Genomic DNA, 13,834 nt, shown 5'->3' with positions numbered 1-13,834 from the left:
TTGGACTGGGCCAGGGTCTCTTGCTCATATCAGGTTTCTTCCCTACACATTTTATCCCATCTATCCAGCTAACTAGTAGCCTCATTTTCAGGATTTTTCTGAAATCCTCCAGTCACAGACTGATCTAATTTTGCAGTTTGCATTCTGCACGCTTTGTTGTTGCAGCCTTTTCATTTAGCAATTTCACCAAATGGCCTCAAAGGTAATCTGTGTTCACTGCTGGAACATTTTCATCTCAATTTCAAGGCAAAAGAGCAATTAGTAATGAGGAAAGTACCCATCCATAAAAATTCTAGCAGGATAATTAGCTGTGTTTTTATTTGTATGCTCGATGGAACAGACACGTAGGTGCGAAATGAATGCATCTTTATTAAACATCCCTGCACATGATAACAGTGAGACAGGAGTCAGCATAGTTTTACTCAGCACCACACTGGTATAAAGTGAAAAAAAACAAGAAAGTTAGCAATGTCTAAATGAGCAAAGTCACAATGTGATGAATGCCATCATAATTCAGTTAAAAGAACAATAAAAAATTCTATTTTCAACATGCAAAATGCAATAATCTGACAAAAACTGAGCTATGCAACAAAGAAAGGAAATTCTGTGACGTGCAAATAGAAACTCAAAAAAACGTTCAGTCATCCACATAAAATCTCTACTTAGTTTAAAGAATTTGTAGACTAAGGAAGAAACTTTTACAGATTCTAGGATGAAAGAGTATTTAGTCAGGCCTAAACCACCAAAGGAGCCAAGCAGGACCCTCAAAAGTTTCATTTTGGTGAATTAGTTAAGAAGCTGGGATCATTATCCTCGGTTTCATCAAAAGTGACTTTTTGGGGCATCTTCCTAAAAGGCAAAGACAGTCATTAATTTCTTAGTATGTGCCCCCACGATGTCTGTGGAATATAATCTAAAGTCTAATTTCCTTTTTGGAGGCCTATTATAACCAACCAGCTTTTTTCAAAGGAAACTTCAACCACGGAAGACTTTTCAGGAGTAATTGGGAAAGACATGTCATGAAGACTACTGACCCCGGAAACGAGAAGGGAAAGTCAAATTTGTGTCCACCACAGACAGATAAGATACAGTATTACGTAAAATAAAGGATTAATAAGAGGGCATGTTATGGAGAAAAAGCTTCTCACTAATATTTTAAGCAAAAATAAATAAAAAAGAGGTAAACCAAAACAAATGAATCTTTTTATTTAGACAGCAGCATTATTTTTGATCTGAAGTTAAAAGTTTTCCTCTTTCAAAGTTAAAAAAGCTCTCTGTTTAGAGCTGCCTTTGATTAATAAAAACTGGAACACCATATAGTGTAGTCTGTTTTTAAACCTGTCATCTTTCTCCTTTACTTTGTCAAGAGAATATGTATTTTTTTTGTTGGTTGTCTTCTGCTTGATTGATGTTTTATTTTTATTCTAATCATGTAAAGCACTTTGAATAGCCTTATTGCTGAAAATGTACTATACAAATAAAATTGCCTTGCCTTTGTTAAGTAAGATCATGTAAATAGTCAAGAATATTTGATATTGGAGACTCAGATGATTATAGAGCAGGGATGAAAAGAGGTATACTGTTCAGGCTACACTCCTTGGAATTTATCTCTTAAGGCGAGATCATCTATTCATCTCCTATGTGCTCTCTTCCTTGTTTCTCCAGCAGCCATTGGGTGTCCAGTGGGGCACATCCAAAACAAACAGGTCCGGAAACACAGATATACTTTACTGCCAACTGTCTGGCATGGAATTAAGGAAGAAATTTTGAGATATCAGGCTAATTAGATTAATCAAAATATTCTCCATTTTCTTCAAATTCAGAACTTTATTATGTAATAAATTAATTTCTGTGGATGTATTTCAAGGCAACACTTCAAACATGCTGCTTCTTTGTATGAAATCCTTAAAAAATTGAATTTATGTGAGATATCAGGAAAATAATTGTGGACTTCCACAGGTTTGTTTTATACTTTGGTATAAAGATGTCACCTAGTTACACACAAGCATACACGTTCTGGGAATATCCTGCCACCATATCGTTTAGAAAGTAGACGGGTTCTGTGTCTCAGAGATCAACATGCTTTGGAGTGAAATGAAAGAATTAACCACAAAAGAAAAGTAAAAGACCTTATGAACAGGCTGGTTTGATCCACAGTGAAACTAGTTCTTTCCTGACATGGACTGAATGGCCACTCCAAGAGGAAGATCCAGTTAACATAATAAAAAAATTTAAACCAGCATAAAAAACCAGGTTACAGTTAGCAAAAACAACCAGGGAGAAAACATTTCCATTTTGGAGATATTTCCTGTGGTTTGATGGACTAAAAAACTTTAAGATTCTTTTACCTAAAGATTTGAGTGACTTTCATTATTTTATAGATTGGAAAAATAATCTAAATACATCCGATGTACAGGATGAAGAGAGGCTTAGTTACAGTTATATGTAGTAAAACCAAGCAGAATAATTTAAATGTTATATAATTATGGAAGTCAGATATTTCTGCTGTAGGTTTTTCTGCTCCAGCTTTCTGAACCATTAGTTAGCGATTCAGTCACACCAGGGATCTTTGCTGTTATCCTGAGATCATTTGGTAATAAAGGCTATAAAGGCTTGATGTCAAACAGAACCAAAGCACTGGATTTTATGTGCTGTTTAACCTTGAGTGAGCTGTTCTGTTTTTGACGGAGAAACAAAATGAAACTCTGTGATCATGAACATGCGCTGCTTTATTAAATTTTGCTTGACACAACCTCTGATTTAGGACCTCAAAGGAAGACTAGAAAACGATATCTGCTTGGTATTAATTAAAAGATACTACAAAGCCTTGTCTGGGTTAAAGGGGCATTATCAGTGGTTCCAGCCTTGTTGCGTTGTATTGTAAGATGATCCTTGGAGCTTTACATGCACTGTACATTCAATATAGGCCTAGAAGGTCAATTTTTTATGTCGAAGTTCAATTTCTTATCTAAATTAAGAACAGAAACCTAAAAACAGAGTTTTAGTTTTTGTTACATGGTGAGCACTCCCTTTTTAGGAGTTAAATACTGAATTTCAGTGCCAATTTTAGGAGAATGAAGATTTTATTTACCACAGCATCTGGAAAATCTTCTAATTTTCTGAGTTGATTAACTAGTTCTTGAAAGTTTTTGTTATTTTATTCATAGATCAGCCCCGTATTCAAAGAAACAGGGCAGAAATTACAAGAACATGCAAGTGCAAGTTAAATTAGAATAACATTGAGAAGCTGAATCATGTACAGAAAGTAAAGAGACATTTTTAGTCATTTATGTTTGTTATTTTCATTAATAAAGCGTAGAGGGACTGATTACTTACAAGTATATCCCCTAAAACAAAATATTCCTTTAAGATTCTTAGTGCAACAGAAACCAATGTTTTATTAACAATTCCTTCACATTTAAGGTTCATTCAGCCTAAGGAGCTAAATAAATTCAGAGCAGTCATCAAAGTAGTTTTCACCATGATGCCACCAATATGCTTGGCGGTTGGAGAAAATGTTCAGTGACTGATGTTTGTCAAAAAGCCTGAAAAATTATATAAGCTAATTAATATTAGCACATATGTATTTCTCATATTTGTTTCCGTTTTTAAACAGGAACTCTGGATTTCATTCATTGTGAACACTGGCTTCATACATCACCTGATATGCCTAATAATCTAATATCATCTAATTTGGTTGTCATAATTGCATCTTACATTGTTCACAAAATGTACATCTGCCCAATTTCCCTGAATGAGATATTTTTTTCTAGCTTGCAGCAGATACCTCTGGCTGATCCAAATCAGCCTGGCTGTACCAGTGGGTGCTGATGTGGCTGTGAGCTCTTTGTCAGAGCCCAGCGGCACACAGAGAGCTGCAGTACTGGTCACTGCTTTCCTCTTATTTAACCTCTTTGACATGATAATCCATGTGACCCAGTCTGGACTCTGACAATGGTATTTCAAGCAATGCAGAATCTTAGTTGGGATCATAGCTGACTGAATAATGTTTTAAAGTGTCATGGTATCAGCAAATATTTGCATTATTTTTGCAGACGATTTCTGTGTACTCAGGACCCCTATTGCCTGCAAAATATATCACCTACTTCTTTCTGGACTCCCATGAAAACCAACCAACTTACTTGGTTCTCTTGTCAAATCATTGTCCAGATAGATCAATCAACACTCTACTCTTGGTCCTGTTCATTTCTTCTGTCATGCAAACATGTTAACATTCTAGAGAAAAAGATTAGGACCACTTGACAAAACAAAAAAATTGATTTTAATCTCAGAATTCTGACTTTAATCTTCAGAGACCAAAAGTCAGAAAAATGTCTGATTTTTTTAGATTTAAGTCAGAATTCTGAGGAAAAGTCATCAATCTGACTTTGTTCTTGAAAAAACAAACAAACAAATAAAACAACTAGACAAGGCAAAAATGACCATCTATGACCATCTATCTCTAAAACTAATGCTTTGAAGTTTTACCATGCTATGTAAGTGGCATCCTTACATAGCAGAGAATGTTACGACCCTGCATGGGACACGCATGTCTCCATTATCCTACACTACCAGACATTACTTCATGTGAATACGTTATGCTCAACGAAAGAGGACAGGTTCTGTATCCACCTTTCTGATGTCAATTATACAGGCTCACGCATAAGGAGATCATTTGGTACCAAGACCACTACAAACAGGACAAACTCAATTAATATACTTTTCATGTATGGATTACATGAAGCTGAAACGAGTCTAATTGTTAGCAAAGTGGGGCTTAGATGTTCTGGTTTACTCTCACAGTGAAAAAGCCTCCTAGTTTAATTAATTGGTTTATTATTTTTCTTTGGGTAAGCGTGCCAGCGTGCCTTGCCTCTGTCCGTCTCTCTATGTTAGTGTCATGAAAGACTCACCGTCTGTCCAGAGTACACTCTGCTTCTCTGCTAGCGTCGTTTCATATCATCAGGGGAAATGTTTAATGGAATAGATTTAAATACTTTTTGAAGAAAATACTTTTAAAAATCACAAACAGGCACACATTTATTCTGATTTGTAAACATTAGACAAAGTAGATTTGTGTTAATATTTTTGGATACATAAAACCTTCCCTAAAGATAGGATTTAATAATCGGTGCACACTTCTTTTCTTAATCCTTAACAGAAAAGGGTTAAAGAACATAATAACCTCTAAGTGACAGTTATGTGGATGAAAGCACTGTCTTTACCTCTGAGGTCTGAGTAAAAAGAGCAGACTGGCTGTTCAAATCATATCACTTATTTCAACCAAAGTACATGAAAAACCATCTCTGACTCCAAACTGTCAAATCCTGCAAGGGCTGCTTCAGCAAAGGCTCACACCAGCAGCCACTCAGCTGAGAAGAGAAAAATAAGGCTATGCAATTCACACTGGTTCACCCAAATTAGAAAATGGGCAGATTAGGAAAATGTTTCCAGATCTAATGAATCTTGCTTTCAGCTGTAACATTGAGATAGTAGGGTCAGATTTGTTGTGAACAACATTACAGCATGAATCTGTCCTGCCTTGTATCTGCAATTCAGGCTCGTGGCCTTAACTGTTCTAATAGAAAGCCTTGGAGATATGATGAAACAGGAGAATAAATGTTCATATGACAGATCCACATCAACTGCATGATACTATGATGTTAATATGGACCCCTTTTGAGTCTATGGCACAAAGAATCAATGCAGCTCTAAAGGCAAAAGGGATTCTAACCTGGTACTAACAAGGTGTAACTGAAACAGAGACCAGAGTATTTACTTTAAAATAGTATTAATTTAATATATCAGACCTGTTTTAGTTGTGAGCTACAAGACAACTGTGTATTTTAAGAAACTGATGCCAACCATATCTGACCGTGCATCACAATAGAACTAGAGTGGAAATAACTGAATGATGCCAGAATTTTAGGTTTTCCTACTTAGGATTTTTGTCAAAAGTAATCATTAACGTCTGTGGTAAATGGTTAAATATAGTCCACAAGCTATTGCCAATGCGTCTTCCCAGCAGCCTGCCATGTTTGTTAACTCTGAACTCAGGTGTGTTCTCAACAGGTTTTGCAAGAGTTCCTGTCTGACATCTAGATTCTGGTGACTGTAATTTATTTTTGTGTTACGTTGCTTAATACTGGGTCACACTGTATGGTTAAACCTGTTATACAAATAACTTTTTATCATCTAAGCATTTAAAAATTGGCTGATAATTTTAACGTCTTGCCATGTGAACCAGACATAAGATTTTTTTTTTTTTTTTTTTACAGATTTCAACTTTGGATATAAAAAATGGTACTACTACTCTGATGTATCTGCAATTTCCTTTGAATGTGGGAAAAGTGCAATACATTTTATAAGCACATTTGATTCTGCACAACAGTGCCACCACAACTAAAGTCACTTTTTCCTCAGCTGTACTAAGCAGGTGAAACTGGTGTACACTAACTCAATGATTTTAAAAGGTTCAGTTGTTTTAGTTCAGTTTTAATCCTAGAGCAACAAATCTCAATCGGCAGTTGGTTTTAGTACTGAATTTTAACAACAGGAAGCTGAATTAACAATAAGAAGCTGAATTGGCCATCAAAAATAAAATCCCTGGGAATGCTGGGATTATCAAAACATTTCTGCTCAGAGGGGAATAATGGGCAAGGCAGAGCAGCTACATGAGTGTACATAACTACCACCAAAACCCACACAAGTATAATCTACTCAAAACTGTCCCTGACTTTATATCTGTCGCTAAATCTGCTACTAGCTGTGGTTGCTCTTTTAAATGGGGCATTGATTTCAATGGGGAATGGCTAACAAAATGCAGTTTTATATAGACGAACAAATCCACTGGCGGTTTTACAAATGATTGTACTGGTCCCAAGTGATGGGAGTGAAAGGAAGCTGCGACTCAGCATGGTGAGGATAAAGACTCTGATGTGCAGCTTTCTCATTGAGAACTTCACATGAATGTGGTTTAAGGATAGAGAAGTCATACCCAAGGCTTCACTGAAAGAAGTGCTGTGATAAAGCAGTGTGCAAAGGGAAACAGTGGAGAAAATCTGACGGTGAAAGCTTGATGGCTGCATCTCATGTGGAATGGAAGATGCATATATGCAAGGGTTTACAGAAGTATTCATTTCCATTGAAGTTTTTCGCATTTTGTCACGTTACAACCACAAAATGCAATGTTTTCTAGAACAATCTAAAATAGAGAATAATTGTGATATTAAACTTATTTTTCAATCTATTTTTTAAAATATCTGAAAAGTGTGGCTGGAATATGTCAACAACAAAGGTCAAATGAGACAAAACATCCTTCAGACCTGAACACCAAAAGAACATTCAACTAATGTGAAACTATTCACCAAGTGTAATCAAGAAGGGGGAAAAACACAGAGAGTAAAGATTGCAAAAATATAAAATCAAAAAACAAGTTTCTCCACAGACCAGGAAAAAGAATTAAACTCACATAAGAAAGAAAAGTTTTCAGTTTAAAAGCAAAAAACTGTCAATATAATGTGAAACTTTGATTAGTTTTGCAAGAATGAAAGCCTCCTCATTATTTAGCTGTCAGGAAAGTTATGATCAAAAGCTCATCTCTGTTGATCTGACTCCAACAAAGTCAGAAAGCTGACTTGAGACAAGCCAGTGATATTCCCCTCCAGAGCATAAATCAAAACCACATCACAAAACACAGAGTTGTGCTCAACCAAGTGAAAACCTGCAACCGTACAAGCATCTCCATCAAGTCTTTTTCAAAAAGACAGAAAACAGATTTTGATCTTATGCTGTAGTAAATGCATGGGGACAATTACAGCCACAAATGAGAGTTTAAAATGAGTCAACCTTGCTTTTGATAAAGTTTGTAATTTACAGGAAAAGCTTTCAGGATTTCAGGAAAACTTGACCACAATCAAACGCCTTGAAGCAGTTTCTAAGAATCCAAGTGGAAATTTCGTCTAACGTCACTGAATACAGTATTGATTTCTAATGCAGGCTGATTAGCTCCATTCATTCTCATCTCGCTCCTGTATCCATTTGACAGAAAAACAGACAAAGCAGAATTGGAAAGGATTTAAAAAAAAACATTTAGAATTTGTGAATCCTGCAGCTGAAATATGAAATTAACTCCCCAACTGTCACCCATATTTGTAGGTAAAAAACACTGGATATTAAGTTTATGATTGGAGTTTTTAGGTAACAACAGGTTCACTGGTACATTTTTAAACTGTAAAAGTTGTGGTTGCATTTCTAGGAAGTTTTAACATGGAGACTGAAGTCAGTATTAAAGATGTGTTGCCTTCCCTTCAAGCTTTAAATAGGCTCTGGCTTCATGTCTAACTTCAGTGATGTTATCTTCTTTTAAGTGTTGGAATAGGTGATGTGACAATAGCGAGGGCCATGGAGCATTAACTTGTCCAAATGAGTTTACTTGAGGAACACCCTTTAAAACAGTTGTGATAAAGCACCTTGTGAATCCACATTTCACTTACAAGACTCACCAGAAACTCAGGTGACAATGCCTCCCTATTCAAATTACCTCAGAATCCACACTATCTTGATATACAGCTCACTGTTTTGAAGTTAAGAAGATTATGCAACAAAAGTTCTCTTAAGAAATGTATTTTTGACTACAGCACGGGTCTGCAACTCCAGTGTTTGAGTGACACTAAGCAACATTTAGATGCGTCTCTGCTCCAACGCAGGTGAATCAAATGAACGGTTAATGACCAAGCCTTTGTAACATTTGCTGATACACTTAAGAAGGAAACTTAGTCTTTGTGATTTAAAGAAAAAAATCCAATAAAATGCCCTAAATCCTCATGGGACAAGTTTTAGTTTGAAAAGTTATTTTCTAAAAGGTATGTTTGGCACAAGAACAACATTACAGATCTTCAAAAACAACACCATGCACATTTAAACTAGAAGTCTGCAGCAGGGATTTAAAACTGGACCCAGAGTTCTCTATATTTTAGATTTTCTCTGCTTCATCACTCCTGAATCAAATGATTGCGTTGCCTCCAGTGCTGTAGAAGGCTGTTAATCATCCATTTATTTAAATTAGGTGTATGGAAACAGTGAAACAAGTAAAAATTGGAGGGCAGTGGGCCCTTCAGGGGCTGGTTGAAAACCTCTGGTCTACAACATAAAAAAAAAAGAAATCTGGTATGTTTTACACTTTTCTTGCATTTGGGTTAAGACCGCCTATGCAACCAATACCTTAGCAGACTCTGGGGAAATTAAGGTAATCCTATAACTTATTTATGCTTGCAGATTGGCTCAAACTCTAAAGATAAAAAGAATACATTAACAGCAGTTGAAATGTTTTTGAAAATGCATTTAAAGTTTAATATATGCTCTTTATCCACTATGCGGAAGAAATGTTCTTTATATATCCAAGCTATTTTGAATGAAAACAGCAGATGATGATGTATCACATCAAATGTGACACGCAGACTTGGATACATTTGTCTACAAAAGCTGTTATTGATTGTTTTATTTATTTATTTAGTGCCAGATTACAACAAAATTGAAAGTGAATGAGCTCCAAAAGCCGTCAGATTAGGGTTTGGTACATCGGTCCACGTAGCTCTCCATCTGGCTCAATATTACCATGCAGAAAGAAGGATTGCAAGCATTTAACCAATACAAACAACAAAAAGCTGACAGCACTCCAAATGAACTACACTGCTCTGCAAGCACACTCCTTCAGGAGACATGTGGAGTCACAACAGGGACAAAAATGTGCCTCTTTTTTAAAAGCAATCATATGATTTATGTTGTTTCTTTAAGGCCCAGTGGGCCAGTTATTAGATTTACTGCTAAAGGGAACATTTCTGATGCTCTTTTCTCTCATACATTTGACTCACTTCATGAATTTTTAATTTCTTGCTTAAACTTTGAATTTTTAACTTTCTTTTCATCTGTTTTAACAATATGAGTTACGAAAGACATGACTTTTAAACAATTTATGAGGACGTTTCCGCCACCATCACTTTGTTGCGTTAAATGAAGAATCTTTTAACCTGTTTTAATGCGTCAAAGCTGAGTCCAACTTTCTCAGGTGACAGACTTTATTCACCTTCCTGAGATGTGATCTTTTACTTGTCCTCTTCAATTTTGTTGTTTGTACTCTGGGATAGAACAATCGTGAGTGTCTCAGTGAAAAGAAGAGCAGATGAAAGAATCTGAGACTTGACTGACATTGAAGCATCGGGAAACATTCCTGTAATCCGTGGTATCTTGCATCCTGAGCATTAAAAGAAAACATCCACTCCACACATTTCATGCCATGGTCATACACGCTTTACTTTGCTGCAGCTTTAAGCCTGTAAAGTTTGTATTGGCTTGCTTCTTCCCTTCTCCAATGTCACTTTTGTTTTCTCTCCTCAAGCTGCGCTGCATTTAAATTCTCCTTGCGAAGCATAGAGCTCTCCGCTGATCACAGTAAAGCTATCGAAGGATTCAGAGCTGAGCACCAAAGTGGTCTGCCAATATTCTCTGGGAGAGGCAGAGTTGACATTTCTGCATTTGTGAGACTTGCAACTTTAAACTTGTTCATACTGCAGTTGGCTGAATGGGGATCTTTGATTGGCTGGACGAGCTCATCTTAAGAAAGGAGTCTCAAACTCATTTTCATTTTGGCCCACATCAAAATCATGAATGTTCTCAAAGAGCTGGCTGTGGCAGAATGTATAGACACAACTACCTATTGAGAAAGTATTAAAATATTGTAGCTTTTTCTGCATTTGATTAGTACTTCTTAAGATTAAATAATATTTAAGATATCCTGTCAGTCAGCATTGGGTTACTGTGCTCTGTAGCTTTCTGTCATTTAACTATTTAAAGTATTGGCCTTTTTAAAAAAAAAAATAAAATCTGCTTAAAAATAAAACTGGGGCAGAAATGAAAAGTATACCAACTTCTCCTTACACCAGAGCACCACTGTGCATAACTAATTTGTTTACTTTTTGATTTTACTTTTGATTAATGCATCTTACTGAGCAGTTCCTCTGAGACAAAATCCATCTTGAGTAAATAATGTGTTTTATAGTGAGGGAACTTAAAATTTCATTTATTAGTTATTTTTAGTTTTTTTTTCTTCTTCCTAATACGTTTAACAAAACAAACATGTTAAATTGTCTGAAACCAGGAAGTTAATCATGAGTTTTACTGGACTTATACCCACAAATATGACATTTTTCCAGTAAGTGAAATAACCTGGTAGTGGAACTGCTACTTTTGTAACAATATTAAGGAATTATTGGATTAGATCCAGCTCTTGTGTTAAATTACTTGTAACTTAATTTTGATTTATTTCTGGTGCACTAAGTTATTATGCACTAGAAACTAGACCAAAAATACTAAAAATGTTGGTTTTTTGCAGAGATATTTGTCTGAACCTTGTCAAATGTTATAAGTGTTGTCCTACTGCTAAAGTGGAATATTCAAGGGTTACAAACAACTGGAGCACAGAAGATTTACTCAGAATATGACCCAAATGAAAGAGCGGTCCAGGCAGGGCCTAAAATCTGGTTTTGGATATCAGGAACCAGACTGAAGACTCACAATCCCTCTCAATTTCTCTACTTCTCCTTGTCAGCTAATACACATGCAAAATTAATTCATCACATCTCTGAAGAGTTCACGTGCACACAACATTTGATGACATGCTTGTGCGGCAGAAAATCTGCTACAGCCCCATAACACCACATCTGATTGTGCAAAGAAAGGCTGTGCTACACAGGGAAAATTCAGTGAGAACCAGACGGCTTGCTTTATCTTCAGTGTGGAAGGTGCACTCTGTGCCTGGAAAATACAATGCATACAGGAGAGGCGGCTCCTCACAGTAGCAGGCAAATGTGCACCAAAACATCCAATCACTCTCTCCTTATGACCTCAGCGGGGATTATAACCCCAATTGTTTTCAGTGATAGATGCATGTAGTGCTGGATCCTTCCTCATCAGTTCTGCTCAGCAGTGTCATCAATGTGGCAGTGGAATTTCAAGGCTTCTTCTTGCCTGATGCATGAGGAGTCTATGCTGAGCGTTGATGGTTGAAGGGAAAATGAAACCACATGACTATGCCTCTATCTCCTCCTCAGCTCTCTGCATAACAATCTTTGGCATTGTACCAAATAACAATCTGACATGACTTGATTATGCTCCCTGACTCTTAATATAGCATTGTGGCGGTTCATCCCACTGGTTATATTTCTCTTATCTATTTGCAGCCTTACCTGCTAATGAGGAGGATAGTGAGCACAGTCCCTCCAGACACGGAGTGAGCCATGGCTGCAAAGGAGGGAAGACGCCTGGTTGAATTTATCTGCAATGAGAAAACACAAAGAACGGTTATTTGAGGGGACAGGATCGTAACCGTCACTGACAACTGCATAATTTGTTGCATTTAAATGAAGTTCCAGCAGACCTGTAGCTACCAGACCACTACTGCAGATGGTCTGTGTCCCATTTCCTATTTTGAATCTTAAAGATCCAAAGTTTCACGAATATTATCTACTTAGATATGTCTCCAAGGCAACGACTGTTTCTCTGTGACTTTGGGTTCTTTCACAGATGTTGAAATGGAGCACAGTCTCTCCAGTGGCTTTAAAAAATCACGTGGCAGAAAGTAGCAGTGATGATTCACCTCGGGGACACGCTGTCAACAACATAATGACCTCGTTAAAGACTTCACCCCAACTTTAACACTGGCACTGAGCTCAAGACATGGCTGGGAAGTAATAAATGTGCTTCCCTTCTGGGCGGTGGCTCTTGTTGCATATATTCTCATGCTCCCAGTTTCTACCTTCAGTAAGATAAAAGCAGAAATGGAGAGAAAAACCCTCAGAGGCCAGAAAGACTTAAAAGCTGAGAGCCAACATATGGATGGAAAGCTGGAATGAAGAAAATAAAACATTGTGAAGCAGAAATAAAACTTTAGTACTGAGTCATTAGCAGGACTGACAGTGATGTAACTCTGTCATATGATTGTGCGTCTGCTACATATCTCTGTGGGATGCTCCACAGAGATATCCAGAAAGTCATTCTTTACACATTTGACACTGTATCATACAGAGTTTGACACAGAATTTTTGGAACTGTCAAATTTTGTCACAAATATATAGACATAATTTAAAGACACATTACAGATGTTTATGAAACAAAAATGATGAGAAATTAAGCCGTTTTCAGATTTTTCACTGTTTTAATTCACCCATGAAAGCTGATAAAAATAATATAAAGAATCACATTGCTAATTAATTTTCTTGCGGCAAAACGACCTAATTCAAAAATAGGTGCAAGGTGAACCATAACGATACGGTCTCATTTAAAATTTGCATGGTAATATGTGACTTTATTTTCAAACGAAGTAAGAATTTGTGCAGGCTTGGTTGTTTGTCTGTCCTCCTCCCTGCAGGTCTAGACTGGGCTGCAGATGCAAAAGGAAAAAGAGAGAATAATTTATGAGTATGTTGTGTAAATTAATTATGTATAAAACATACAAATAAAACTGGCAAGTCCACAACTTGTTGTTTCTCCAAACGTACTATTAAAATTTTATAGTAATGACTGCATTTTTGCATCTTTAATAGGTTTGATCTTTAGATTTGTTTCTTTGAAATATTTGGACATTTAAATAAAAAGCCTTGGTAGCTGGTGACTACATTTTATTATGATAAATAAAATACCAAGAATGGCAAACAATGGTTCTTCCTCTACACACTGAAAAGACTGAAAACACTGAGTTGGAATGGGACCAATCCAGAGCGACTCTCTTGGCCAGAATCTCCACTCACTGAAGCAGCCAGACTTTTAAAAATGAAGGCAA

At 36.5% G+C, this 13,834-nt stretch overlaps 1 protein-coding gene across 1 annotated transcript in view; it reads right to left on the bottom strand.

Moving 5' to 3' along the window:
* Positions 1 to 13,834, bottom strand: part of LOC114138429 (gamma-aminobutyric acid receptor subunit pi) — a 67,674-nt gene that overhangs the window by 36,710 nt on the left and 17,130 nt on the right. Inside the window, exon 2 of the mRNA XM_028007674.1 lies at positions 12,243 to 12,331. Coding sequence (XP_027863475.1) covers positions 12,243 to 12,295 — 53 coding nt within the window. The 5' untranslated portion in view covers positions 12,296 to 12,331. The remainder of the gene's footprint in view (positions 1 to 12,242; positions 12,332 to 13,834) is intronic.

This window comes from Xiphophorus couchianus, chromosome 22 (assembly GCF_001444195.1).
Source record: "Xiphophorus couchianus chromosome 22, X_couchianus-1.0, whole genome shotgun sequence".
NCBI lineage: Eukaryota > Metazoa > Chordata > Actinopteri > Cyprinodontiformes > Poeciliidae > Xiphophorus > Xiphophorus couchianus.
Note: the sequence above shows the minus strand (reverse complement) of the source record. Positions and strands in the feature narration are given on the sequence as shown.